We start from the raw sequence: 27,775 nt of genomic DNA, 5'->3' as shown, positions 1-27,775 counted from the left end.
CGCAGAGACCGACGAGGGGTTGGAAGGGTGTTTCCCAAGAGGCCCCGCGCGTTCTGACGTCAGGGACGGGGCCAGTTGCCGGCGGTATATAAAGCGGGCGTTGCGCGAACTGCGGCCAGAAAGCTCTGGGAGCCTTGCCGGAGCCTGTCGTCCCCTGAGGTGGTTTCCGGGCTTTCTTCGCGCTGGGGCAGCGGCTGCGGGCTTGGCAGGAGGCTGCTAGAAGAGGTCCCCCCCCCATCCCAGACCAACTCTCGCGCCAGCGGTTTCCCCAAGATCCTGACGACTAGAGGCCTAGATCCAGGCCGGCGACCCGGCTTCCGGAGGCGACAGGATCCAGGATTCCCCCAAAGCGACCATGGCGGCCCTGGTGAGTCCAGGCCCGGCCCGGGGGTGCGGGGCGCGGGGTGCGGCCTCCCGGGAGCCACGGGCTCACGCGGCCCCTTTCCTCCTCCCGCAGGGCCCCGGCAGCCAGAACGTCACCGAGTATGTCGTGCGAGTTCCCAAGTAAGTGTCCGATCAGCATCCCGGACGTGGGGAGATTTAAGTGGGGGGGAAAAAAGAGAGAGATTAAAAGAGGGTGGGTGGGCAAGTGGGTTTGAAATGACCATTCATGGCGTTGGAGGGGCTCTCGGTCAGTCTCTCTCCAAACAGACACCCCCGAGCGAGGGTTTGGGTGAGTGGATCACTGAGTGGATCTGTGCATGAGTGGGTCAGGGAATCAACGGATCTATGAGTGGATCAGGGATCAACGGGTCTATGGACGAGTGGATCAGGAGATCCAGGAATCTGTCCACGAGTGGATCAGGGGATCAATGGGTCTGTCGATGAGTGGATCAGAGGATCTATGAAACTATTCATGAGTGGATTAGTAGATCGACGTGTCTATGGACGAGTGGATCAGGAGATCTACGAATCTATCCACAAGTGGATTGGTGGATCAGGGTCTGTTGAGTGGATCAAGGGAACGAGGAACCTATTCATGAGTGGAGTAGCGGATCAGGAGATCGAGGCGCCTATTGATGAGTGATTTAATGGATCTCTTGACCAGGGGTTATGTGGATCTACTGATGAGTGGATTAATGTAGTGGATCAGGGGACCTCTGGATAAACGACCTATTGATGAGCGTATTAGTATGTCTGTTGATGAGCGGATAAATGGATCTGTTGACTAGTGGGCTAGTGGATTGATGAGTTAATGGATCAGGGGACCAGTGGATCAATGAATTAGGGGGCGAGTGGGTTAATGGATCAGTTGGTTAGTGGATTAATGAGTCATTGAATCAATGGAGCTTTGAATCAGTAGGATTTACAGAGTAAGGGGTTAAATGATCCTTTGAAGGATTGGAATGACTGACTGACAGAATGAATTAGTGGGTTACAGATACCCCCCCACCCCCACTGGCACATCTGCCACATCCATCTAGGACCCTTACTGTGCACATCTGCTTTTTCTTCGTTTCACAGGATGATAGGAGAGAGACAGAGGGACAGAGAGAGGGTGAGGGTAGATAGCATCGGGGTTCTGAGAGACTCTCATGCCTGAGGCTAGCAAAGTCCCAGGTTCTATCCCCTGAGACACTATCAGCCAGAGCTGAGCAGGTCTCTGGTTAAGAAGAGAGAGAGAGAGAAGGAGTCGGCGGTAGCGCAGTGGGTTAAGCGCAGGTGGCGCGAAGCCCAAGGACCAGCCTAAGTATCCCGGTTCGAGCCCCAGGCTCCCCACCTGCAGGGGAGTCGCTTCACAGGTGGTGAAGCAGGTCTGCAGGTGTCTGTCTTTCTCTCCCCCTCTCTGTCTTCCCCCTCCTCTCTCCATTTCTCTCTGTCCTATCCAACAACGAAATCAACAACAACAATAAAAAACAAGGACAACAAAAGGAATACATAAATAAAAAAATATAAAAATTAAGAAAAGAGAGACAGAGTATTTCTCTGCCTCCAGGAAGCTTCCCCAGCTTGCCATCCACTCTGGGAACTGTAGCCTGGCTGCAGTGGGTTTTATCAGATGAATGAATGAATGAATGACCAAGTCTTCCTTTTCTTGCCTGCTTCAGAAACATGACGAAAAAATACAATATCATGGCTTTCAATGCCGCGGATAAAGTGAACTTCTCCACCTGGAACCAGGTAAGCAACCCCCCAGTGGTGGAGCTCTGCAGGACTGGAGAGGAAAGACAGGGGCACAGGGCCGGGCTGCAAAATTCAGGTCACCCACCCTCTTTCCCACCCCCAAGAGGCCAGAGAGATAGCTCACTGGGCAGAGCACAGGACTTGAAGGAGTGAGGTCCTGGGTTTGGTCTCTGACATCTTTTTTCTTTTTCCCCCGTTATATATATATATATATATAATTTTGTTATTATCTTTTATTTATGGGATAGAGACAGCCAGAAATGAAGAGGGTAGGGGAGTTAGACATCAACAGCCCTGTTTCACCACTTGCAAAGCTTTCTCCAAACAGGTGGGGACTGGGGGTTTGAACCTGGTGCCATCTCTCTCTCTCTCTCTGTCTCTCTCTCTCTCTCTCTATATATATATATATATATATATATATTCTTTTTTTCCCCAGACCCCTATTCAGCTCTGGCTGATGGAGGTTCTGGAGATTGAACCAGGGACCTCAGAGCCTCAGGCAGGAGAGGCTTTTTGCAGAACCACCGTGCTGTCTCCCCAACTAATATTATTATTTACTTGTTGATTGATACGCCTTGTGTTCTCTGAGCCTTATCTCTTTTCTTCTTCTTCTTCTTCATTCTTTTTTTTTTAATTTTTAAAAAAATATTTATTCCCTTTTGTTGCCCTTGTTTTATTGTTGTAGTTATATTGTTGTTATTGATGTCGTCATTGTTGGATAGGACAGAGAGAAATGGAGAGAGGAGGGGAAGACAGAGGGGGAGAGAAAGACAGACACCTGCAGACCTGCTTCACCGCCTGGGAAGCGACTCCCCTGCAGGTGGGGAGCCGGGGGCTCGAACCGGGATTCTTAAGCCGGTCCTTGCGCTTTGTGCCACCTGCCCTTGCCTGATGCGCTACAGCCTGACTCCCTTCTTCATTCTGAGGGTCTCTCTCACTATATCTCCCCCTCTGTCTCCTTCAAGCAAATATCAATTAAAAAAAAAAAAGTATAAGCCTTCATGAAAAGAAGATTTCTGTTCACCCAGGGGAAAGTCATTGGAAAGTTGCCCCCGTCGACTTGGGGTCCCCCGACTCAGCACCTGTCCCGTTCGTTTCCCCTCCCCGCTAGGCTCGGCTGGAGCGAGACCTGAGCAACCAGAAGATCTACCAGGAGGAAGAGCTGCCGGAGTCGGGCGCGGGGAGCGAGTTCAACCGCAAACTGCGGGAGGAGGCCCGCAGGAAGAAGTACGGCATCGTGCTCAAGGAGTTCCGCGCCGAGGACCAGCCTTGGCTGCTGCGCGTGAACGGGAAGGCGGGCCGCAGGTCCGCTTTGCGCCACATGCGCTTAACCCACTGCGCCACCGCCCGACCCCCACATAGTGAAATGTTTAATAATAATAATGCTCATGACGATGACTGGGCCCTGCCGTGACCCCTCCCCTCCCCCAGGTTCCGCGGCATCAAGAAGGGCGGCGTGACGGAGAACACCACCTACTACATTTTCACGCAGTGCCCCGACGGCGCGTTCGAGGCCTTCCCGGTGCACAACTGGTACAACTTCACGCCGCTGGCCCGGCACCGCACGCTCACGGCCGAGGAGGCGGAGGAGGAGTGGGAGAGGTGGGTGCCGGGGCTGGGTGGGGGGCGGTCAGCGGGCCTCCTGAACCCGGGGCTCCTCCTCCCTGGGCGCCATTCGGCAACACCCCCGGGTAAGCCCCGTCCACAGGCTGTCCCCTTCTAAGCTCCGCCCACAGGGTGTCCCTCTGTAAGCCCCGCCCACAGGGAATTCCGCCTGTAAGCCCCACCCCTGGGTGCCCTGTAAGCCCCGCCCAGAAGGAATTCCCTCTGTAAGCCCCGCCCATAGGGTTGTCCCTCTGTAAGCCCCGCCCACGGGGTGCCCCTCTAAGCCCCGCCCATGGGGGGGTCCTCCTTAGCCTGCCCTGCCCCCTTGTCCCCTGTAAGCCCCACCCCCAGGGGTTCCCTCCTCTCGGACCCGCCCCCAACATGCAAACTCCACCGCCCCCGCCACAGGAGGAACAAGGTCCTGAACCACTTCAGCATCATGCAGCAGCGGCGCCTCAAGGATCAGGACCAGGACGATGACGACGAGGACAAGGAGAAGCGCGGCCGCAAGAAGACCAGCGAGCTGCGCATCCACGACCTCGAGGACGACCTGGACATGTCCTCGGACGACAGCGACGCCAGCGGGGACGAAGGTGAGGCTCGCCAGCCACCGCTCAGCCCTCGCGCTTCCCCGGTGCTGTGGGGCCGTCCGTTCGGTGCAGGGGCTCCAACCGCGGGGGAGAGACATGCTCTGCCCGAGTTGTCTCGGCTGGATGGGGTTTTTTCAGGGGGTACTTGTGAAAGTGGCCAATGTGAGGGTGTCAGAGATTCTCCCGCCTGAGGCCCCGGGTTCAAGCCCCAGCACCGTCATCAGCCAGAGCTGAGCAGAGCGCTGGGTTCTGTCTGTCTGTCTGTCTGGCTGGCTGGCTGGCGTGATCTCATTTAAAAATAAACATTCACCGTGAAGCCCCCAACTTCTCCATCCTCCGACAGGCGGCCGGGCCTCGAAGGCCAAGAATAAGGCGGCCTCGGCCAAGACGGCCAAGAAGAAGAAGAAGAAGAAGAAGGGCTCGGACGACGAGGCCTTTGAGGACAGTGACGACGGCGACTTCGAGGGGCAGGAGGTGGACTACATGTCGGATGGCTCCAGGTGGGCGGGGCCCAGGGCGCGGGGCCAGGGCGGGGCAGGGAAAGGAGAGGTGGGTCCGAGAGGGGGCGGGGCCCAAGTGAGACACGGCTCAGGAGAGGTGGGTCCGAGAGGGGGCGGAGCTCAAATGAGACACGACTCAGGAGAGGTGGGTCCGAGAGGGGGCGGAGCCTAAGTGAGACACGGCTCAGGAGAGGTGGGTCCAAAAGGGGGCGGAGCCTAAGTGAGACACGGCTCAGGAGAGGTGGGTCCGAGAGGGGGCGGAGCTCAAGTGAGACACGGCTCAGGAGAGGTGGGTCCAAGAGGGGGCGGAGCCCAAGTGAGACACGGCTCAGGATAGGTGGGTCCAAGATGGGTGGCCCCTGGTGAGTGAGACAGATTCCAGGATTGGCGGGGATGTGAGTGGGCGGGACCCTGGAGAGGTGGGAGAGCCCCAGGCCCTCCAGCTGACCCCTGTCCCCAAGCAGCTCAGAGGACGAGCTCCCCAGCAAGGCCAAGGCCCCGCAGCACGAGGAGGGCCCCAAGGGGCTAGACGAGCACAGCGGGAGCAGCGAGGAGAGCGAGGAAGAGAAGCCGGCCGAGGAGGAAAAGGAGGAGGAGGATGACAAGAAGGTGGCCGCCCCCCCGGCCGCAACCGAGAAGAAGCGCAAGAGAGGCAAGACCCCGCAGCACCAGGGGAAGCTCACCGGGTGGGACCCCGCAGCACTGGGCGGGGGAGGGGGCTCAGCTGGTCAGGGCTCTTTCTTCTTAGTCTTGGAGAGAGAGGGAGAGAGGGAGAGGCGCTAGGAGGGAAGTGGGGTGCTTTATAGAGGCGGAGTGACACCGGCAGCCCTGCTCCCGGGTCCCTTTGTCATTGGCACGTGCGTTCCCAAGCAGGTGCGCCGCCGCCTGCCCCAATCTGATGAGAGAGCAGGGGGGAATACAGAGAGAGACAGTGCGTCCCCCCCTGCAGGAGGGCTCGAACCCAGGGCCTTGCGCTTAGTGAGTACCGTGTGCACTACACCCTGCAGACCCAGGGTCAAAACCAAAACCCAAAAAGCAAGTATGGGGTAGGGAGCTGCGGGGTCTAGAGGGAGCCCGGCCCTGACTTCTTTCCCGCAGACAGCAGCGATGAGTCTGACAGCTCCGAGGACAGCGACATCGACAACGAGGCCTCCTCGGCCCTGTTCATGGCGGTGAGCTGGGGCTTGGGCAGGCCCGGGGGGGCGGGGCCACGGAGGGCTGGAGCCTTGGAGGGGAGGGGCCATGGCCGGGAGGGGCGGGTCAGGCCCGGGAGGGCGGGGCCACGGAGGGCTGGAGCCTTGGAGGGGGAGGGGCCATGGCCGGGTTAGGCCCAGGAGGGCGGGGCCATGGCCGGGAGGGGCGGGGTCAGGCCCGGGAGGGCGGGGCCATGGCTGGGAGGGGCGTGGTCAGTCCCGGGAGGGCGGGGCCACGGAGGGGTGGAGCCTTGGAGGGGGAGGGGCCATGGCCGGGAGGGCGGGGTCAGGCTGGGAGGGGCGGAGCCAGGAATGGGGGCAGGTCCCTGCTGGGAGGGGCAGCCGGCGGGCACCCCAACCCAACCTGAGCCCCGGCTCCTTGTCTCCCGCAGAAGAAGAAGACGCCCCCCAAGAGGGAACGCAAACACTCGGGGGACAGCTCCCGGGGCAGCAGCAGACCAGGGACCCCCAGCGCCGAAGGGGCGCCCACACCCTCCACCCTGCGGGCCGCCGCCTCCAGGCTGGAGCCGGGTAAGCGCCGGGGCCCGTGGGCCGCCTCCCATCCGCAGCCCACCCCCGGCCGAGGCCCCCCGCTCAGCCTGCGCCCCCCGCCCCCTCCAGGCAAGAGGACCCAGGAGACGCCTGCGGCCAAGAGACTCAGACTGGAGGCCGGAGCCCCGGGCCTGGCGGGGAAGGGCCCCCTGCAGCCTCCCGCCAAGGCGGCGCCCAGCGGCGGGTGAGTCCCGGCACCATCTGTGGGCGAGGGAGGCGAAGGAGGGCGGGAGTTCTGAAGCACAAGGACTCGGGTTCGAGCCCCGTTTATTGTTCGAGAGAGAGAAACAAAATGTAACAAGAAGAAAAAAAAAATCAAGGCCAGGGAGACAGCAGGATGGTTCTGCAAAGACACTCTTCCGCCTGTGGCTCTGAGGTCCCAAGTTCAAGCCCCAGCACCACCATCAGCCAGAGCTGAGCAGGGTCCCGGGAAGGAAAAAAAAAAAAAAAAAGATCCTTCATATGTAAAGAGCTGTCACAAATCAACAAGAAAAAGGCAGGGCCAGGGAGACAGCAGACTCCTGATGCAAAGTAAATGACCCACCTGAGGCTCTGGGATCCCATGTTCAATCCCCAGCACCACCATCAGCCAGAGCTGAGCAGGGCTCTCTCTTTCTCTGTCCTGTCCATCAAGTAAGTGTGGGAGCATCTAAAGCAAGGAGGGCCCCCCTCTAAAACTCCCCACCCCAACTCATCTCCCACCTCCTCCAGAGATATCCAGGTGACAGAGGACGCCGTCCGCCGCTATCTGACCCGGAAGCCCATGACCACCAAGGACCTCCTGAAAAAGTTCCAGACCAAGAAGACGGGGCTGAGCAGCGAGCAGACGGTGAACGTGCTGGCCCAGATCCTCAAGCGGCTCAACCCCGAGCGCAAGATGGTCAACGACAAGATGCACTTCTCCCTCAAGGAGTGAGGGCCGCCTGGCCCCGCCTTCCTGCCACCAATAAACAGGCCCAGCCACTCCACACCCTACTCCGGCTCCTGACTTTGGCTTTTGGGTCCATACAGAGAGAAGCTGAAAAGCGAGGAGGAGGAGGACCAGGGGGAATGGAGGGAGGGAGATAGAGACACACACACCGTTGTCCACCATTCAATGCCATGATCCATTCTAAATTTTTTTTTTATTGTTGTAGTTATTATTGATGTTGTCGTTGTTGGATAGGACAGAGAGAAACGGAGAGAGGAGGGGAAGACAGAGAGGGGGAGAGACAGACACCTGCAGACCTGCTTCACCACCTGTGAAGTGACCCCTGCAGGTGGGGAGCCAGGGTTCGAACCGAGATCCTTATGCCGGTCCTTGTGCTTTGCGCCCTCTTCTCAATTTTTTAAAAAAATTTTTGTCGTGGTCCAGGAGGTGTCACAGTGGCCAAAGCACTTGACTCTCCAGCATGAGGTCCTGAGTTCGATCCCCTGCAGCATCTGGACCTGGGTGATGTCTGGTTCTTTCTCTCTCTCCTATCTTTCTCATTAATGAATAAATAAAATCTTTAAAAAAAATTTTTTTTTTTTTTGGTCTTTCAGGCTTGGGAGACAACATAATAGGTTGGCAAAAAATTTCATACTCTAGGTTTTCAGTGCCCAGGTTCAAACCCCAGCACCACCATTAGCCAGAGCTGAGCAGAGCTCTGGTCTTTCTGTATCTCCTTGTTAATTTAAAAATAGGTAAAATAATTTTTTAAATATGTATATATTAAATAAACACAGAATTAAGATGGAAGGGGAACGTTTGAGCCCCTGGTTCCCCACCTGCAGCGGGAAAGTTTCACAGGCAGTGACGCAGGTCTACAGGTGTCTGTTTTTCTCTGTCCCTCTGGTCTCCCCCTCTGTCCTGTGCAATAAAATGGGGGGCCTCCAGGAGCAGTGGATTCATAGTGCTGGTTCTGAGCCCCAGCAATGGCCCTGGAGGCAAAAAAAGGGGGGGCAAGTGGTCTGGAAGGTGGCGCAGCGGATAAAGCATTGGACTCTCAAGCATGAGGTCCATGAGTTCGATCCCCAGCAGCACATGGACCAGGGTGATGTTTGATTCTCCCTAATTTTTCTTATAAATTAATAAAGTATTTAAAAGACAAAAAAAGACTGAGCTTCCTCCAATGTGGTGGGGGCCAGGTTCAAACCCTGGTCGCCTACATAACAAAGCAACACACATCCCAAGTGAATTATTTCACCAAGAGAGTTTCATCTGGGGTGGAGGGCGAGTGGGAGGCACCAGACCTCTACTTCCCAATTCCAGCCACAGACCTCCTGACACACACACACCCCACAGCTGGCTTGTCTTCGGAGACATATTTCTGGGGGCCCCTCTGGAATCAGGGGGCAGGACACAGGGTGCCTGTCTGATCCCAAGCTGGAAGCCGCAGGTGGAAAGTGTCGCCACCCGCCTGCCTCCCCAGCCCCGCCCTGGCCTCTTCACAGGATGCCTCAGATCCCAGCCAGCTTCCCAGGAATGTGCCTGGCCCAGCCCACCTCACTCCCCAGCATCCTGGATGCTTTGGGGGCACTGGATGTCAGCCCTCGGACCCCGTGGGACCTATTTTCAAATATATATCTATATATTTTTAATATTCATTTCCTTTTTGTTGCCCTTGTTTTATTGTTGTAGTTATTATTGTTGTCGTCGTTGTTGGATAGGACAGAGAGAAATCGAGGGAGGAGGGGAAGACAGAGAGGGGGAGAGAAAGACAGACACCTGCAGACCTGCTTCACCGCCTGTGAAGTGACTCCCCTGCAGGTGGGGAGTCGGGGGCTCGAACCGGGATCCTTCGGCCGGTCCGTGTGCTTTGTGCCACCTGCGCTTAACCCGCTGCGCTACCGCCCCGACTCCCCTATTTTTTCTTTTTAAGGATAGTTCATTTCTGATTGGATACAGACAAGAATTAAGATGGAAGGGGGAGACAGACACCTACAGTCCGGCTTCACTGCTTGCAAAGCTTTCCCCCTGCAGGTGGGGTCCGGGGGACTGAACCTGGGTCCTTGTGCGCTGTAATGTGTGTGCTCAATGAGGTGCACCACTGCCTCGACCCCAATAAATACATATATAAAAAAAAAGCAAGTCCTGTTTGATCACAAGGACCCAGGTTCGAGTCCCCAGTCCCCATCTGCAGGGGGTAAGCTCTCACAAGTTGTGAAGTAGGGCTACAGGTCTCTCCTTCCCCTCTCAAGTAGAGAGAGGATAGAGAAGGACATTAAAAGCAAACAAAAATGCTTGCTCCAAAGTCCCAGGTTTAATTCCCCTGCACCACCTTCAAGCCAGAGCTGATGGATGCTCTGGTTTAAACAAAAACTCGGATCCAAACACATGCTCTGTGGGTCACAATTTAAGACTTCTGGGTCACACACACACACACAGCCATGAAGCCCCCCTACAGCCCTGCCCTTCCTGCTCTGACAGCCGGAACCCTGGGTGGGGCTGAGGCCCCGGGGACGTCTGGTCGGCCTCCTCCTGAAGCCGGGCGTCCGTCCCTGGCCCTCACTCTCCTGGCTCTGGGCGCTCCTGGGCGCTCCCCTTCCTGTTTGCCTGCTGGCGAGGGTGCAGCCGGAGACAGGACCTGATGCCTTAATCCTGGGGAGGACGATGGAGGGAGAGGACGGAGGCATGGTCCTCAGTTCACCCACCTGCTGTATAACCAGGACCCCCGACCCCGACCCGGTGTGGCAGGTGCCCCAACTCTCCCTGGAAGAGACCCGTCGTCTGCACCCCCTCCTGCCTGGCAGTTTTGGGGGGGCCCATCTCCTGGCTGCGTCCTCTGCTCTGCAGCTCGTAAATCTGGGTGCAGTGGGCGTGTGTGTCGGGGGGCAGAGGGGACCCTGGGATCCGTCCAGATTGGGCTTTGGGGTGTGTGAGTGCCAGTCCTGAATTCCCCAAGGATGAGACCACGCCGGGGGCGGGGACTGGGGGGGTGGCCCTTGTCTTCTGGGAGCAGGAGATAAATTGAGGGGTGTCCACCGGCCCCGGGGACCTGCCCATCACCATGACCAGAGGGACTGTGCTTCTGCTGATCCTGTGGCTGAGGCTGGGAGTGTGCAGGGACCCCGGGCCCTGGGGCCCAAGGATGGGTAAGGAGGCTCCAGGATGCCCCCCTTCCCTGCCCTCTGACAGCCTCCACTAAGCCCCCCATCTCACCTCCACAGCCCCCCGCCTGCGCCGGGCCCCGGGTGGCCCCTGCCAGCTGTGGAGCCTGGCCCTGCCAGTGGCCGAGCTGGGCCTGGGCTATGCCTCGGAGGAGACGGTGATCTTCCGCTACTGTGCAGGGGCCTGCCCCCGCGGCGCCCGCAGCCAACACGGCCTGGCCCTGGCAAGGCTGCGGGGCCAGGGGCGAGCCCATGGGGGGCCCTGCTGCAGGCCCACCCGCTACACGGACGTGGCCTTCCTGGACGAGCGCCACCGCTGGCAGCGGCTGCCTCAGCTCTCCGCGGCCGCCTGCAGCTGTGGCAGCTGAGGATGCTGCGCCTGAGGACCCCGCAGCCACCCAGGAAGATCAGTGGGGGTTAGGTTCGTCCCTTGCCCCCCAGGACACGCAATAAACAAATGTGCTGTTGACTTGGGTCTCTGTCGTCATTTGTGTGTTTGGGGGGGGGGTGCCTTGCCCAGGACCCTTTAATCCCCCCCCCAGCTGCTTGCAGAGGGGAGACTTGAACCCCTGTCCTGCAGTCAGCAGCAGAACAGGGAGGTCAGTCCACTTTATTTAGCAGCTGGGGGTGCGGGGGTGGTGGGCCCAGCAGGCTGGGGGGCCCCTTCACCCCCACCAGGTCCGGTCCCTTCCGGCTGGGAGCGGCAGATGACCGAGATGCGTCGCCCCCGGGGGACACGGCGTTCCCCAAAAAAGGATTCGCCGTCCGGGAGGATCTCATGGGAGAAGTCATAGCGGGCGGGGCCCCTGGAAGAGAAGGTGGGGGGAGGGAGACAGCATCATGGTTCTGCAGAGAGATTCTGCTGCCTGAGGCTCAGAGGTCCGGGGTTCAATCCCCAGCACCACCATCAACCAGAGCTCAGCAGGGCCGTGGGGAAAATAAATAATAGGGAGTCGGGCGGTGGCGCAGCGGGTTAAGCGCACGTGGCGCAAAGCGCAAGGACCGGCGTGAGGATCCCGGTTCGAGCCCCGGCTCCCCACCTGCAGGGGAGTCGCTTCCCAGGCGGTGAAGCAGGTCTGCAGGTGTCTGTCTTTCTCTCCCCCTCTGTCTTCCCCTCCTCTCTCCATGTCTCTCTGTCCTATCCAGCAACGACGACATCAATAACAACAACAATGATAAACAACTAGGGCAACAAAAGGGAAAAAAATATCCTCCAGGAGCAGTGGCTTCGTAGTGCAGGCACCCAGCCCCAGTCATAACCCTGGAGGCAAATAATAATAATAATGTAATAATAATAATAGGGGCCAGGTGGTGGCGCACCTAGTTGAGCGCGCCCGTTACAGTGAGCAAGGACCCAGGTTCGAATCCCTGTTCCCCACCTGCAGGGGGAAGCTTCGCAAGTGGTGAAGCAGGGCTGCAGGGGTCTCTCTGTCTCTCTCCCTCTCTGTCTCTCCCTTTCCTCTGGATTTCTGGCTGTCTCTATCCGATCAATCAAGATAATAATGAGGAACAGCAGAGGTGGTGGGGGGTCTTGTGGTGGTGGTGGGGAGTCCCTGAGGGGCAGGGGGCAGGGGCAGGGGCAGGGACGGCACCTCAGGACGTAGAGGGAGCCGGGCTCCAGCAGAAGCTCCAGCCACTGCCCGGGCTGCTGGACGTGCCGCAGACGCATGACGCCGGCGGACAGGAGGGACAGGCCCGCGATGGTGTCTCCGCAGAACTGGGGGTCGGGTCGGGGAGGAGACAGAGTTGGGGGGTGCCGGTGAGCGAAGCCCCCAGCCCCCAGCTCCTGCTGCGCCCCCCCAATCCTGCACCTTGACGCTGTCCACATGCGGCTTGATGAAGCCCCGACGCTCCAGGTCCAGGACGTGCACCGCGGGCAGCAGGGCCTGGCTCGGCGGGAAGGCGGCGGCCCGTACGCGCTCCAGGATGGCCCGGCTCGCCTGCGACCAGAGCGTCTTCTCAGTCTCGCGGAAGCCGTGGATGGCCTGCAGGCGTGGGGGGTGTGGGGTGGGGGGGGGTCAGACTTAAGAGGCTCTTGAGGACTATCGGGGAAACTGAGGCACATGGAGGGGAGCTACGGGGGGGGGGCTGAGAGGCAGCTTCACAAGCGGTGGGGTCTCTGTTGTGTCTGTCTGTCACCCTCTATCAGTACTAAGTGCAAGGACCACTGCAAGGATCCAGGTTCGGGCCACTGGCTCCCTACCTGCAGCAGGAAAGCTTCACGAGCTGTGAAGCAGGTCTGCAGGTCTCTCTCTTTTCTCAAAATCTTATTATTATTATTTTTACTTTTTTAATGTTTTTGCTTATTTATTTTTTAAAGAGTTAACAATTAAAAAAAATATTTATTTATTCCCTTTTGTTGCCCTTGTTTTTATTACTGTTGTAGTTATTATTGTTGTAGTTACTGATGTTGTCGTTGTTGGATAGGACGGAGAGAACTGGAGAGAGGAGGGGAAGAAGACAGACAGGGGGAGAGAAAGACAGACACCTGCAGACCTGCTTCACCGCCTGGGAAGCGACTCCCCTGCAGGTGGGGAGCTGGGGAGCTCAAACCGGGATCCTTATGCTGGTCCTTGCGCTTTGCGCCACCTGCGCTTAACCCGCTGCGCCACCGCCCGGCTCCAAATGTTTTTATCATTATTGGATAGAGACAGAGAAGGATTGAGAAGGAAGGAGGAGACAGATAGAGAGAGAGACAGAGAGACACCTGCAGCCCTGCTACATCACTCACAAAGCTTCCCCCCTGCATGTGGGGGCTGGGGGCTTGAACCTGCAACCTTGCGCGCTGTGATGTTAGCGCTTGACCAGGTGCGCCGCGTTCTGGCCCCCATTTTCTAAAGATTTTATTATTTGTTTATTAACGAGAAAGAAAGGAGACAGAAAGTGTCAGGCAGCACTCTGGTCCATGTGCTGCTGGGGATCAGACTCGGGGCCTCATGTTTGCCAGTCCAATGCTTTATCCACTGTGCCACCTCCCGGACCACAGGACTTTCTCTCTCTCTCTCTCTCTCTCTCTCCCTTCCTCCCTCTCTCACTTCCCCTGCTCTCTCGATTTCTCTCTGTCCTATCCAACAAGTACAGCAATGGCAACAATAACAACAAGGCCAACAAAAACCCGGGAAAAGGGCCTCCAGGAGCAGTGGATTCCCAGTGCAGGCACCGAGCTCCAGTGATAACCCTGGAGGCAGAGAGAGAGAGAGAGAGAGAGAGAGGGAGGGAAGGAGAAAGAAGAAGAGGAAGAGGAGGAGGACCCTGACAGTAACATAAATAAGGAAATAAAAGAGGGTCCTGGCAGTGGGGCCTCTGGTATTCGGTGCACACATCACTATGTGTAAGAACCAGGGTTCACGCCCCGGGTCCCCACCTGTAGGGGGGAAGCTTCACAAAGGGGGAAGCAGGGCCCCGACTCCCGTCTCGATTTCTGTCGGTCTCTACCCAAATAAATACATATATTAGAAATAGATATATAATATGCGTGCTTTGATTTCTTTTTCTCTCCTCTCGGCTGCGAGGTCTTTGGTGTGGGATAAACGATTTTTTTTTTTTTTCAAAACTGAAATTGTTAACAGTCAAGTTCTCCATCTCGGGGGAACAAAGAGCCAAGAAGTTCAGCTTTAACCTTTGCCCACTGGTGGCCTGGGTGCCATGCATGCTGAGCCAGAGCCCCCGACCCAGCGACCCAGCGTCCCAGCGTCCCAGCGCCCCAGCCCCCACGGGGCTGGGGTGGGTACTGGGAACTGAGTTCCGCAGCTCCCGCCGCCCACGTGTCTCAAGGCCCCGCCTCCCACAAGCCCCGCCCCTCTCGGTGTTCCCCGGCCTATCGCGTCGCTCCGGCTCATGGCCCCGCCCACCACTAGCCACACCCCGGCACGGAACTCAAAGCTGACTGGCTGGCCAGGGCCGCGCCTCCGAGATGGCCACGCCCACACCCGAGCCTTCATAAGCCGCAGGCCCCGCCCCCGTGGCGGCGCCGTCCTCACCGCATCCCAGTGGTCATACTCGTAGCGGCGGCGGCGCAGTTCGGGCTCCAGCTCGCGGCTCAGCGTCTCCTCTTCCGCTGCGCTCAGGAAGCCGGGTTTGACCACGGCCGCGTCGCGCAGGCGGCTCAGCACCGCGGGGTCCGATCCCCGCACCCAGCCCGGCGCAGGTAGCGTCCGCATAACCAGCCGCCCGCCGCCGGCGGCCATGTTCCCGGAGTCGACTCTGGGGGCCGGCCACGCCCCCGGCGCGCAGCCATTGGCTAGGGCCACACCGGAAGTCGCCGGCTACTGGCTGCTCTCGGCCCCGCCTCTCACGCCATTGGCTCCCTGAAGAGCCCGCCCTCTCCTTGTCGCTATTGGGCGCCTCTGGTGGCAGCGGCTCAGGCTATTGGCTGTGCCGCCTGTCCGTCTTCCGGGCGGCGGGGCGGTGGCAACTCTAGGAGGATGAGTAAGAGCTAAGGTCAAGCTTGCGAGGTTAGAAGTCAAGCCAAGGTCATCGCCACTTCTCCACTCTGGGACTCGACTCTCTCTCTCTATTTAATTATTGATGGAGCAGGGGCACCTATGGTTCTGTAAAGAAACACTCATTGTCATGCCTGAGGCTCCAAAGCCCCAGGTTCAATCCCGCGCTCCACTAGAAGCCAGAAAAGAAATACATATAATATATTTGACCCAAAGTCCTGCTGCGCAGTGGCTGGTGGTGGTGCTGGCATGGGCACTGCAGGTGTCAGGAAGGAGCATCTTTTTGCAGAACCATTTGGTATCACAAACGCTTGGTGCCTGCACCGACACACCCATGGCTGCTCCTGGCAAGCCATTCCCCACCCTCCCTTTTCTTTCTTTCTTTCTTTTTTTGAGGAATTTATTTCTTCATGAGAAAGATTGGAGGAGAGAAAGAACCAGACATCACTCTGGGCCATCTGCTGCCGGGGATTGAACTCGGGACCTTCACTGCACCACCTCCGGGGCCACCTTCCGGACCACCCTTTTCTTTCTTTTTAAAATTTTATTTTAATAGGACAGAAATTGAGAGGAGGACAGATAAAGACAGACCATGCAAGGATCTGGGTTTGAGCCCCCGCCCCCCAAGCTCCACCTGCAGAGGGGGAAGCTTCACAGGCAGTGAAGCAGGTGTCTGTCTGTCTGTCTCTCTCCCTATCTCCGCCTCCTCTCTCAATTTCTTTTTCTTCCTTTTCTTTTTTGTCTCCAGCGTTATTGTTGGGGCTCAGTGCCTGCATCATGAATCCACTGCTCCTGGAGGCCATTTTTCCCCCCTTTTGTTGCCCTTGTTGTGGTTATTACTGTTGATGTTGATATCGTTCGTTGTTGGATAGGACAGAGAGAAATGGAGAGAGGAGGGGAAGACAGAGAGGGGGAGAGAAAGACAGACACCTGCAGACCTGCTTCACCGCCTGGGAAGCGACTCCCCTGCAGGTGGGGGTAGGGGGGTAGGGTTTGAACCAGGGCTTGAACTCATGGCCTCGTTTGTCCCATCAGTCACTGCTTAGCTGACTGTAGGGTTGCCTGGAGTTTGACTCCTTTCTGCACGGCCGCGCCTGCAGCCCAGGTCCAAGCCCTGACACCACATGGAAAACGCCACGGCAGTCGAGAGAACTCTCTCTCCTCAGAGAGATCAGGGAGCAGTGACACTGACTGCGTGAGGAGCCGACGTCTACACTCACACACGGAGAGGGCAGCCGTTCCAACAGCCTCCCTGAGACAATTGCCAGCTTCCCGACAGACAGACAAGGCAGTGGGTTAGCCTGTCTGCCTAAAAGGCGCAGTTCCAGGAAAGAGGAGCAGGAGAGGGCTGGTGGAATAGCACACCAGGACACTGCTTTGCTCTCCACCTGCCTCACTGGAGGAAGCTGAGGCCAGGGTCTCTTGTCACTCTCTTTCCCTCAGAGATTTGTCTTAAAAACGGGGGGGGGGGGGGGGGAGACAGAGAGAAAGGGGGGAACCTTTCCGACTGTGGTGGGTGTGTCCATCTGTCCACTAAACCCAACAGCAGCCCCTGGTTAGGGGTTAAAGGTCACCCAGAAGTGGGAATGCTGAGGTCTCTCAGTCGGGCTGGCTTGTGGGCACCCTCCAGGACGCAAAAACAAAACAAACAAACAAAAACCAGACAGCAGTCACCCCTGGGGTAACAAAGCTCTCCGTGCCAGAGCTTCCCCTGGCACCCCCGGCACTTACAGGTGGCGCCTGACCCGAGTGAGCTCTCTCTCCCCTCCTGGCCCGTGTCGCGAGACTGGCAGCCCCCAGGGTGAGCAGTGGGAGGTCGGACCCTGGCAGCAAAAGACAGTCTGAATTTAATTGCCAATCACAGTGTCTCGGCTGGGGTGGGGGGTTCCCCTGCCCCACCGGGAGCAACCGCCAAGAGTAGAGTTCTGTAGGGCCGGGGTTCCGGGTGCCGGAGGGGAGGGGGAGGGCCAGCTGTCAGGCACTGACGGGGATGGGCTCAGCCGTGGGGGTCGAGTCGGCCGCCGCCACTGGGGGCTCCTTCTGCACCAGCTGGGGCTCATCCTCGCCATCCTGGGGCGGGTGGACCAGGACCTTATCCAAGATGCCGAACTCCTGCGCCTCCATGGGGCTCATGTAACGGTCCCTCTCCATGGCCGACTCTGCGGGGTGGTGGCACAGCGGGTTAAGCGCACATAGTACGAAGTGCGAGGATCCCGGTTCAAGCCCCCGGCTCCCCACCTGCAGGGGAGTCCCTTCACAGGCGGTGAAGCAGGTCTGCGGGTGTCTCTCTCCTGTCTACCCCTCTCAATTTCTCTCTGTCTCTAGCCTATCCAATAAAGGTCATAAACATAAACAGGCAAAAAGGAAATGAAGTAAAAGACTGATAGATTGTTCCTATTGATTTGAGTCTAAAGCCTTAGAGAGGGGAGGGGGAGAGAGAGAGAGAGAGAGAGAGACAGCTTCACCTGCTTCACCACTCCTAAAGCTATCTCCCCCAGCAGGAGGGGACTCGGGGCTTGAACCTGGGACCTCGGCGCCTCAGGCAGTAAAGGCTTTTTGCATCTTGGTTCTGCAGGAGACAGAAGAGCTGGTGGTCAGAGGACAATGGTCCTCAGAAGCTTTATTATGTTTATTATATTTTATTACATTTATTTATTATATTATTTCCTTTTTGTTGCCCTTGCTGTTGTAGCCTTGTCGTGGTTATTATTGTTATTGATGTCGTTGTTGTTGGATAGGACAGAGAGAGATGGAGAGAGGAGGGGAAGACAGAGAGGGGGAGAGAAAGACAGACACCTGCAGACCTGCTTCACCACCTGGGAAGCGACACCCCTGCAGGGTGGGGATCCGGGGGCTCGAACTGGGATCCTTACACCGGTCCTTGCGCTTTGCGCCACGTGTGCTTAACCTGCTGCGCTACTGCCGGACTCCCAGAGGTTTATTTAAACACCGGGAGGTGGTGTACCTCGCTGAGTGCACACATTACTATGTGCAAGGACCCGGGTTCGAGCCCCTACTCCCCAACTGCAGGGGGGGGGGAAGCTCCCCGAGTGGTGAAGCAGGGCTGCAGGCGTCTCTGTCTCTCTCCCCCTCTATCTCCCCCTTGCCTCTTGATTTCTGGCTATCTCTGTCCAGTAAATAAAAAGATAATTAAAACATTTTTCTTTTTTCTTTTTTTCTCTCCTCCAGGGTTATTGCTGGGCTCGGTGCCTGCACCATGAATCCACTGCTCCTGGAGGCCATTTTCCCCCTTTTTTGTTGCCCTAGTTGTTGCAGCCTCGTTGTGGTTATTATTATTGCCATTGTTGACGTTGCTTTGTTGTTGGATAGGACAGAGAGAAATGGAGAGAGGAGGGGAAGACAGAGAGAGGGGGAGAGAAAGACAGACACCTGCAGACCTGCTTCACCGCCCGTGAAGCGACTCCCCTGCAGGTGGGGAGCCGGGGGCTCGAACCGGGATCCTTACGCCGGTCCCTGCGCTTTGCGCCATGTGCGCTTAACCCACTGTGCCACCGCCCAACCCCCTAAAACATTTTTCTAAGGCTTATTTATTCAATCACACACTTGGGGCTTGAACTCAGGACCTCATGCTTGAGAGTCGAAAGCTCCATCCACTGTGCCACCTCCTGGGGCTCTTATTTTACCATTAAAAAAAGATTGATTTACAAGGTTGGAGAGAGAGCACGCCAAGTAGAGCATATGTCTGACCACACATGAGCCCCTGGATGAGCCCCAACACCACAGGTGAGCAGCTAAGCACCAGAGGAAGCTCAGCATTGTTCTAGCCATATATATATATATATATAACTTGGGCTAGCATGATGATTCTGCAAAAAAAAAAAAAAAAAAAAAAAACTCTCCTGAAGCTCTGAGGTCCCGGGTTCAATCCTCAGCACCACCATCAGCCAGAGCTGAGCAGGGCTCTTCTGTATGTCTGTCTGTCTTGTCAAAATAAATAAATTAATAATAATAATAATTAAAAAACGGCAGCCTGCAGTGCTAATGCCATGTGCCAGCCACCCCAAGCTCCACACAGAAAAATGTTATTTATTTATTTATTTACTTTATTTTGCCTCCAGGGTTATTGCTGGGTTTCGGTGCCAGCACTACGAATCCATTGCTCCTGGAGGCTGTTTTCCACATTTTATTGGACAGGACAGAGAGAAATGGAGAGAGGAGGGGAAGACAGAGAGGGGGAGAGACAGACACCTGCAGGCCTGCTTCACCGCCTGTGAAGCGACTCCCCTGCAGGTGGGGAGCCGGGGGCTCAAACCCGGACCCTTGCACTTCGTACTATTGTGTGATTAATAGGGTGCACCACCGCCCAGCCCCCTTATTTGTTTGTTAAGAGAAAAAGAGAGAATGAGTGAGGAGAGGTAGACCAGACCTCAGCTGGGGCACAAGATGGGACAGGATCAAAGCTGCGGCCCCTGGGGCCTCAGGGTACAAGTTGGTTAAGTCGGTGCTCTCACTGGCTGAGCTAGATCCCTGGCCACAAATCTTAAAATAGATATAAATAAATAAATAAAGTCATGGTAAAACCCAGGGGGGCTGCCTGGCAGTGGAGCACTCACCAATCACCTGCAGGCTCTGCTTGGTGTGTTTGGCGTAGATGCTGTACAGCTGCTTCTTGAGTTTAATGATCTCCTCGGCCTGGATGGCGATGTCTGTGGCCTGGCCCTGGAGGCGGGCGCCGGGAAGTGGGGAGACAGAGAGGGAGAGAGAAAGAGAGAGACGGGGGTCTCGTCAGTGCCAGTCATTCCTGAGAATGCAGCAGAGGAGGCTGGGAAGTACTGTCCATGGTGCTGAGAGAGGAGACACCCCACAGCCCTGCCCACCCTCCATGGGCTCCCTGGGTGCTGTGCCTGGTGCTGAGAGAGGAGAGACCCCACAGCCCTGCCCACCCTCCATGGGCTCCCTGGGTGCTGTGCCTGGTGCTGAGAGAGGAGAGACCCCACAGCCCTGCCCACCCTCCATGGGCTCCCTGGGTGCTGTGCCTGGTGCTGAGAAAGGAGAGACCCCACAGCCCTGCCCACCCTCCATGGGCTCCCTGGGTGCTGTGCAGGGTGCTGAGAGAGACCCCACAGCCCTGCCCACCCTCCATGGGCTCCCTGGGTGCTGTGCCTGGTGCTGAGAGAGGAGAGACCCCACAGCCCTGCCCACCCTCCATGGGCTCCCTGGGTGCTGTGCAGGGTGCTGAGAGAGGAGACACCCCACAGCCCTGCCCACCTCCATGGGCTCCCTGGGTGCTGTGCAGGGTGCTGAGAGAGGAGAGACCCCCACAGCCCTGCCCACCCTCCATGGGCTCCCTGGGTGCTGTGCCTGGTGCTGAGAGAGGAGAGACCCCACAGCCCTGCCCACCCTCCATGGGGCTCCCTGGGTGCTGTGCCTGGTGCTGAGAGAGGAGAGACCCCACAGCCCTGCCCACCCTCCATGGGCTCCCTGGGTGCTGTGCCTGGTGCTGGGAGAGGAGAGACCCCACAGCCCTGCCCACCCTCCATGGGGCTCCCTGGGTGCTGTGCCTGGTGCTGAGAGAGGAGAGACCCCACAGCTCTGCCCACCCTCCATGGGCTCCCTGGGTGCTGTGCAGGGTGCTGAGAGAGGAGAGACCCCACAGCCCTGCCCACCCTCCATGGGGCTCCCTGGGTGCTGTGCCTGGTGCTGAGAGAGGAGAGACCCCACAGCCCTGCCCACCCTCCATGGGCTCCCTGGGTGCTGTGCCTGGTGCTGAGAGAGGAGAGACCCCACAGCCCTGCCCACCCTCCATGGGCTCCCTGGGTGCTGTGCAGGGTGCTGAGAGAGGAGACACCCCACAGCCCTGCCCACCCTCCATGGGCTCCCTGGGTGCTGTGCAGGGTGCTGAGAGAGGAGAGACCCCACAGCCCTGCCCACCCTCCATTGGCTCCCTGGGTGCTGTGCCTGGTGCTGAGAGAGGAGAGACCCCACAGCCCTGCCCACCCTCCATGGGCTCCCTGGGTGCTGTCCATGGTGCTGAGAGAGGAGACACCCCACAGCCCTGCCCACCCTCCATGGGGCTCCCTGGGTGCTGTGCCTGGTGCTGAGAGAGGAGACACCCCACAGCCCTGCCCACCCTCCATGGGGCTCCCTGGGTGCTGTGCATGGTGCTGAGAGAGGAGAGACCCCACAGCCCTGCCCACCCTCCATGGGGCTCCCTGGGTGCTGTGCCTGGTGCTGAGAGAGGAGAGACCCCACAGCCCTGCCCACCCTCCATGGGCTGCTTGTGGTGATGGACTGGAACCCAGGGCCTCCCCCGTCAAGGCAGGTGCTCTACCCCGTGAGTCACTTCTCCCCCATCTTTTCCTTTGTTGGTAGAGGCTGCCAGTGACAGAGACTCAGTCCCAGAAGCTTCCTCCAGTGTGGCTGGGGGCCAGGTGAAACCTGGGTTGTACACACACACACACACACACACAGCAGTTCACTGTCCAGACGAACCATTTCTCAGTCTCATCCATCCATCCACTCATCCATCCACCCATTCATTTGTTTAGTCATCCATTCCTCTATCATCCATCCATGTCTCCAATATTCACCCATCCATTTATCATCCATCAATCCATAATTTATCTGTCCATCCATCCATCTATCCATCAGCCACCCATCCGTCTATCCTTCTACCCATCCATCATCCACTCATTCATCCATCCATCCACCCATCCATCCATCATCCAACCACCCATCATCCATATATCCACCAACCCATCCATCCATCTACCCATCAATTTACCTATCCTTCCATCCATCATCCACCCACCCACCCACTCATCCATCCATCCACCCACCCATCTACTGACCCATTAATCCATCCACCCACTCATCCATCCATCCACCCACCCATCTATTGACCCATTAATCCATCCACCCATCCATTTACCCATCCATCCATCATCCACCCATCTGCTGACCCATTAATCCATCCATCCATCATCCACTCATCCATCCACCCACCGACCCTTCCATCCATTTACCCATCCACCCAACATGCATCCATCTACCCATCTACTGACCCATTAATCCAGCCACCCACTCATCCATCCACCCACCCACTATATAATCCCCCGTCCGTCCCGGCCCCACCCCCGCACTCACCCTCGCGCCCCCGGAGGGCTGGTGGATCATGATCCGCGCGTTGGGCAGTGAGTGCCGCATGCCGGGCGAGCCCGCGGCCAGGAGCAGGGAGCCCATGCTGGCGGCCTGGCCCACGCACCAGGTGCAGACGGGGTTCAGTATGTACTGCATGGTGTCGTAGATGGCCAGGCCTGCCGTCACCACGCCGCCTGCGGACACACGGGCTTCAGGGCTGGGGGATGCGGGCCGGGACTGAGCCCCTAATTTTTCTGTTTTGAATATATATATATATTCCTTCCTTCCTTTCCTTCTTTATCCAGAGCCCTGCTGAGCTCTGGCTGATGGTGGTGCTGGGGACTGAACCCAGGACCTGAGAGCCTCAGGCAGGAAAGTCCGTTTGTAGAACCACTGTGCTATCTCCCTGGCCCTGCCTTTTTCCTATTGATTTCTAAAAGCTCTTTACCTATGTGGGATTATTATTATTTTGATTTTTTAAAAAATGCTGGTGTGGGGGATTGAACCTGGGACTTGAGAGCCTCAGGCATGAAAATCTCTTTGCATAACCATTATGCTATACCCCCACCTGGGATTATTATTATTATTTTATATTTATTTTATTTATTCCCTTTTGTTGGCCTTGTTGTTTTATTGTTGTAGTTATTATTGTTGTCGTTGTTGGATAGGACAGAGAGAAATGGAGAGAGGAGGGGAAGACAGAGAGGAGGAGAGAAAGATAGACACCTGCAGACCTGCTTCACCGCCTGTGAAGCGACTCCCCTGTAGGTGGGGAGCCGGGGTTCGAACCGGGATCTTTATGCCGGTCCTTGTGCTTTGCGCCACCTGCGCTTAACCTGCTGCACTACACCCTGACTCCCCTGGGATTATTTTTTAACCACAGCCCTGCTCAGCTCTGGCTGATGGTGGTGCTGGGGATTGAACCTGGGACCTCAGGGCCTCAGGTGGGAGAGTCTGTTTGCAGAACCATCCTGCTGTCTCCCTGGCCCCGATTTTTCTTGTTGATTTGTAATCACTCTTTACATATGTGGGACTTTTTTTCCCCCCTCTCCAGATCCCTGCTCAGCTCTGGCTGATGGTGGGTGCTGGGGATTGAACCTGGGACCTCAGAGCCTTAGGCAGGAGAGTCTGTTTTGTAGAACTTTTATGCCATCTCCCCAGCCCTCTCTCTCAAAACAAAACAAACAAACAAAATGTGATGAAAACCAAGCAAGAGAGAGAGATGGAAAGAGAGAGAGAGAACTGTTTTATTCTTTATGTCGGGGGGAGGGGGAGAGGAGAGACACCAGATCACAGCCCCACCATCCATGGAGCGCCCAGTGCTGCTGGGACTCGAACCCCGGGCAGGGAGGCCATGTGTCCCACTCCTCCTCCTCTTCCAGGGAGCACCCCTGCCTGCCCCCGCCCCACTCACCTGGACTGTTGATGTACATGTGAATAGGCTTCTTGTTGCTCTCGGACTGAAGGAAGAGCAGCTGGGCGATCACCAGACTGGCCACGTTGTCATCGATCTGGGGGGGTGAGACGCGGAGCCCCCAGGTTGCAGGCGGGCGGGGGGCTTATTATGAGGGTCTGGGGGGGAATGCTGGCCTCTGATGTGGGGGGCAGGGCACTCGTTCTGGGGTGTCAGAGAGGATGGGGAGCAGAGAGAAAGAGAAGGGGAGGGAGGGGCAGAAGTTGGGGGGGATTGCTGGGGGCCATCTGGGGTGGCCCTAGGGGATGGAGTGGGGCTGAGCTGGGAGACAGCAGGGTGGTTCTGCAAACAGACTCTCCTGCCTGAGGCTCTGAGGTCCCAGGTTCAATCCCCAGCACCACCAGCAGCCAGAGCTGAACAGGGCTCTGAGGGCAAAACCCCACATATGTAAAGAGTGATTACAAATCAGTAAGAAAAAAAACAGGGCCAGGGAGACAGCAGGATGGTTCTGCAAACAGACTCTCCTGCCTGAGGCTCTGAGGTCCTGGGTTCGATCCCCAGCACCACCATCAGCCAGAGCTGAGCATGGCTCTCTCTTTCTTCTTCCTATCTTTTTTATTTTAAATTTTTTCTTTTTTAAAAATATTTATTTATTCCCGCTGCCCTTGTTGTTTTATTGTTGTAGTTATTATTGTTGTTCTTGATGTTGTCATTGTTGGATAGGACAAAGAGACATGGAGAGAGGAGGGGAAGACAGAGAGGGGGAGAGAAAGACAGACACCTGCAGACCTGCTTCACCGCCTGGGAAGCGACTCCCCTGCAGGTGGGGAGCCGGGGGCTCGAACCGGGATCCTTACGCCGGTACTTGGGCTTTGCGCCATGTGTGTTTAACCCACTGTGCTACCGCCCAACTCCCCTTCCTGTATATCCATCCATCCATCCATCCATCCATCCATCCATCCATTATCTCTCTCTCTCATTAAGTAAATAATATATTCCAAAGGAAAAACTTCTGCCTGAGGCTCTGAGGTCCCAGGTACCATCCCCAGCACCACCATCAGCCAGAGCTGAGCAGGGCTCTAGTCTCTTTTTCTTTCTTTTTTTAAAAAATATTTTATATTATTTATTTATTTATTCCCTTTTGTTGCCCTTGTTGTTTTATTGTTGTAGTTATTATTGTTGTTGATGTCATTGTTGTTGGATAGGACAGAGAGAAATGGAGAGAGGAGGGGAAGACAGAGAGGGGGAGAGAAAGACAGACACCTGCAGACCTGCTTCACCGCCTGGGAAGCGACTCCCCTGCAGGTGGGGAGCCGGGGTTCGAACCTTTCTTTCTTTTTTAATCTATCTATCAATCATCCATCAATATATTCCAAAGAAGACTCCCCAGCCTGAGGCTCTGAGGTCCCAGGTTCAATCCCCAGCACCACCATCTCTGTCCTACCCAACAACAACAACATCAATAACAACAACAATAATTACAGCAATAAAACAAGGGCAACAAAAGAGAAAAAATAAGATATATATTATAAATAAATTTAAAAAATCAAGAAATAATAAATATCATTTATTTTTTTAAAATTATTACTTTCTAAATTTTATTCATTCATTTATTTATTTATTTACTTACTTACTTATTACCAGAGCCCTGCTCAGCTCTGGCTGATGGTGGTGCTAGGGATTGAACCTGGGACCTCGGAGCCTCAGGCAGGAGAGTCTTTGCAGCATCATTGTGCTATCGGCTGCTAATTCTTTGAATTAATGAGAGCTACAGAGAAAAAGGACACACACACAGACACTGACCAAAGCCCTGCTTAGCTTTGATGGGGGTGCTGGGGCTTGAACCTGGGACCTTTGTGGTGTCTCAGACATAAAAAGTCTTTTATCATCATCATGATAAAAAAAAAAACCTAGCCCTTCATTTTTTTAAAAAAAAATTTTACTGAGACCAAGGGGGCTGAGCAGTAGTTCACTGGGTTAGGCGCACAGAGCCTGAACTGCAAAGGCAGGTGCAAGAATCTGGGTTCGAGCCCCCGGCTCCCCACCTGTGTGTGTGGGGGGGTTTGCTTCACAAGTGGTGAAGCAGGTCTGCGGGTGTCTGTCTCTCATTTCTCTCCTCAACCTCTTTGTCTTGTCCAAATAAATAAATAAATAGGGAGTCGGGCGGTAGCGCAGCAGGTTAAGCGCAGGTGGCGCAAAGCGCAAGGACCGGCGTAAGGATCCCGGTTCGAGCCCCCGGCTCCCCACCTGCAGGGGAGTCGCTTCCCAGGCGGTGAAGCAGGTCTGCAGGTGTCTGTCTTTCTCTCCTCCTGTCTGTCTTCCCCTCCTCTCTCCATTTCTCTCTGTCCTATCCAACAACGACAACCACAATAATAACTACAACAATAAAACAACTAGGGCAACAAAAGGGAAAATAAATAAATAGAATATATAAAAAAATAAATATATAAAAAGGCCTCCAGGAACAGTGGCTTTGCAGTGCTGAGACTGAGCCCCAGAGATAACCCCGGAGGCAAAAAGAGAGATAGAGAGAGAGAGAGACAGAGACAACGACCCTAGAGCCCTGCTCAGCTCTGGACATTGGTGGTGCTGGGGATCGAACCTGGGACCTCAGAGCCGCAGGCAGGAGAGTCTGTTTGCAGAACCGTCCTGCTGTCTCCCTGGCCCTGGTTTTTCTTGTTGATTTGTAATCACTCTTTACATATGTGGGATCCCCCTCCCAGGGTCCTGCTCAGCTCTGGCTGACGGTGTGGCTGGGGATTGAACCCGGGGCCTCAGAGCCTCGGGCAGGAGAGTCTGTTTGCAGAACCAGGATGCTGTCTTTCGGGCTCTAAAACTTTTTTCTGAGAGAGAGAGATAGAGAGAGAGGGATGACATCACAGCTCCGCTCCTGGGGGTCAGAGGTCAAGGGTCACGGGGGCCGGCCGAAGGGGAGGGTCCTGCAGAGCGGGCTGTGGGGGGGTCTGGGGGGGCCAGGGGTGACAGGCTGGGGTCACGTGTGTTGGGGTGTCCAGGGCCCGGGGTCGGGGGTCACCGGTTTGGGGAGGAGGGGGAAATCTGCCGCCAGGGGTGAAAGGTCACGGGAAGGATGGGGAGCAGGAAGTGGGGCGTCAGTTGGCGTGTGTGGGGGTGCAAGTCGGGGGTCAGAGGTCAGGGGTGGGCAGGGGGTGGGGCGCTCACCGGCCCCATGACGCACACGATGCGCTCCCGCAGCAGTCGCGAGTAGATGTCGTAGGCCCGCTCGCCGCGACCCTGGGGGGACGAAGTCGGGGGTCAAGGTTCAGGGGTCAGGATTAGGGGACGCCCCCCCCCCGCCCCGCACCCCGGCTTCCCGTCGCCGCCGGGCCCGTACCGTCTGCTCCACCACGATGGGGATGAGCGGCACAGCCCGAGCCCCCGTGGCGTGCAGGCCCCGCGAGGCCAGGCGAAGGCTGAGCGCCGGACCCCGACGCACGGCCGTCCGGACCACCCCCACCACCATGCCCGGCCACATCCCGCCCGGCTTCCGTCCGCGCGCCGGACTACAAATCCCGACAGGCTCTGCGCGCGCCAGCCGCGCATGCTCGCGAGGACGCTCACTTCCGGGAGGCGGGCGCCGTACACGGGCGTGGTTTCGTCAGGGGGCGTGGTCTTTTGGGGGCGTGGCCAGTTAACGAGGCAGTGGCGGGGCGGAGCCAGAGGGTTTATTGGGTCCCCCGGTTCGAATCCCTTGTTGGACAACATTGGGTCTTGTTGCCATATTTTTTCTTCTATTATAATAATTATTAATATTTGCTTTTCTTCTTCTTCATCGTTGTTATCATTATTCATCATTAGCATCAGCACTATAATTATCGTTTTAATCTGGTTACACCTACTCATCTAAGTTTTCTTTTTTAAAGAATTTGCTTACAGGTTGAGTAGGTAGAAGGAAGGTTCTGCAAAGACACTTTCAGGCCTGAGGCTCTGAGATCCGAGGTTCAGTCCACAGCACCACCCTCAGCCAGAGCTGAGCAGGGCTCTGGTAAAAAAAAAAAAAAAAAAAAAAAAAGCATATTGAATTCTGTAATTTTTTATGTGCTCATCCTGAAAAATGAGCTTTGTTAACAACAACAAGAAGAAAGAAGTGAGTGTTCCAGCCTTTTTCTTCTTGCCCTGGTTCTTTTTTTATTTTAATTTTATTTATTTATTTTCCCTTTTGTTG

General features: G+C 56.4%; 4 protein-coding genes across 5 annotated transcripts; 2 read left to right on the top strand and 2 right to left on the bottom strand.

Moving 5' to 3' along the window:
- Positions 1-153: 153 nt before the first annotated feature.
- On the top strand, positions 154-7,518 carry GTF2F1 (general transcription factor IIF subunit 1). The gene is made up of 12 exons (XM_016188957.2): positions 154-367; positions 458-504; positions 2,049-2,121; positions 3,236-3,429; positions 3,556-3,726; positions 4,138-4,322; positions 4,663-4,819; positions 5,284-5,471; positions 5,918-5,991; positions 6,405-6,543; positions 6,634-6,748; positions 7,276-7,518. Exons 1-12 carry the CDS (start codon positions 356-358, stop codon positions 7,478-7,480), a joined length of 1,560 nt encoding a protein of 519 aa, XP_016044443.1. The 5' UTR covers positions 154-355; the 3' UTR covers positions 7,481-7,518.
- A 2,512-nt stretch (positions 7,519-10,030) lies between these two features.
- Positions 10,031-11,202, top strand: PSPN (persephin). Its single transcript, XM_007524961.2, has 2 exons — positions 10,031-10,620; positions 10,696-11,202. The coding sequence occupies exons 1-2, from the start codon at positions 10,536-10,538 to the stop codon at positions 11,001-11,003; spliced, it is 393 nt and encodes a 130-aa protein (XP_007525023.1). The 5' UTR covers positions 10,031-10,535; the 3' UTR covers positions 11,004-11,202.
- Positions 11,203-11,229: 27 nt separating this feature from the next.
- ALKBH7 (alkB homolog 7) lies at positions 11,230-14,866 on the bottom strand. 2 transcript variants are annotated; one of them, XM_007524960.3, is made up of 4 exons: positions 14,616-14,857; positions 12,447-12,620; positions 12,228-12,352; positions 11,230-11,441 (listed from the first exon to the last, which is right to left on the bottom strand). In XM_007524960.3, exons 1-4 carry the CDS (start codon positions 14,820-14,822, stop codon positions 11,246-11,248), a joined length of 702 nt encoding a protein of 233 aa, XP_007525022.2. In that variant the 5' UTR covers positions 14,823-14,857; the 3' UTR covers positions 11,230-11,245. The 2 variants fall into 2 exon arrangements, with proteins under 2 accessions (XP_007525022.2, XP_060037518.1); XM_060181535.1 differs by having other exon boundaries at positions 12,228-12,620; positions 14,635-14,866.
- A 2,039-nt stretch (positions 14,867-16,905) lies between these two features.
- CLPP (caseinolytic mitochondrial matrix peptidase proteolytic subunit) lies at positions 16,906-27,090 on the bottom strand. The gene is made up of 6 exons (XM_007524959.3): positions 26,945-27,090; positions 26,773-26,844; positions 23,593-23,689; positions 22,185-22,372; positions 19,652-19,757; positions 16,906-17,236 (listed from the first exon to the last, which is right to left on the bottom strand). The coding sequence occupies exons 1-6, from the start codon at positions 27,083-27,085 to the stop codon at positions 17,052-17,054; spliced, it is 789 nt and encodes a 262-aa protein (XP_007525021.2). The 5' UTR covers positions 27,086-27,090; the 3' UTR covers positions 16,906-17,051.
- Positions 27,091-27,775: the final 685 nt, after the last annotated feature.

The sequence above is a fragment of the Erinaceus europaeus genome, chromosome 23, assembly GCF_950295315.1.
Source record: "Erinaceus europaeus chromosome 23, mEriEur2.1, whole genome shotgun sequence".
Taxonomy (NCBI): Eukaryota; Metazoa; Chordata; class Mammalia; order Eulipotyphla; family Erinaceidae; genus Erinaceus; species Erinaceus europaeus.
The sequence above is the reverse complement of the archived record's forward strand: the minus strand, read 5'-3'. Positions and strand labels throughout refer to the sequence as shown.

Excerpts from the sequence above, each read along its gene's own strand:
- GTF2F1 (XM_016188957.2), top strand. Across the intron at positions 3,430-3,555 it reads AACGGGAAGGCGGGCCGCAG|GTTCCGCGGCATCAAGAAGG; the intron begins GTCCGCTTTGCG and ends CCCCTCCCCCAG. Across the intron at positions 5,992-6,404 it reads CCTCGGCCCTGTTCATGGCG|AAGAAGAAGACGCCCCCCAA; the intron begins GTGAGCTGGGGC and ends TGTCTCCCGCAG.
- PSPN (XM_007524961.2), top strand. The coding sequence starts at position 10,536 with ATGACCAGAGGGACTGTGCTTCTGCTGATCCTGTGGCTGAGGCTGGGA. Across the intron at positions 10,621-10,695 it reads GCCCTGGGGCCCAAGGATGG|CCCCCCGCCTGCGCCGGGCC; the intron begins GTAAGGAGGCTC and ends TCACCTCCACAG.
- ALKBH7 (XM_060181535.1), bottom strand. The coding sequence starts at position 14,822 with ATGGCCGCCGGCGGCGGGCGGCTGGTTATGCGGACGCTACCTGCGCCG. Across the intron at positions 12,621-14,634 it reads CTGCGCCGCCGCCGCTACGA|GCCATCCACGGCTTCCGCGA; the intron begins GTATGACCACTG and ends CCACGCCTGCAG. Across the intron at positions 11,442-12,227 it reads GGCTCCCTCTACGTCCTGAG|GGGCCCCGCCCGCTATGACT; the intron begins GTGCCGTCCCTG and ends CTTCTCTTCCAG.
- CLPP (XM_007524959.3), bottom strand. The coding sequence starts at position 27,085 with ATGTGGCCGGGCATGGTGGTGGGGGTGGTCCGGACGGCCGTGCGTCGG. Across the intron at positions 26,845-26,944 it reads CCATCGTGGTGGAGCAGACG|GGTCGCGGCGAGCGGGCCTA; the intron begins GTACGGGCCCGG and ends TCGTCCCCCCAG. Across the intron at positions 17,237-19,651 it reads GCAGAGCCTGCAGGTGATTG|AGTCGGCCATGGAGAGGGAC; the intron begins GTGAGTGCTCCA and ends ACCACCCCGCAG.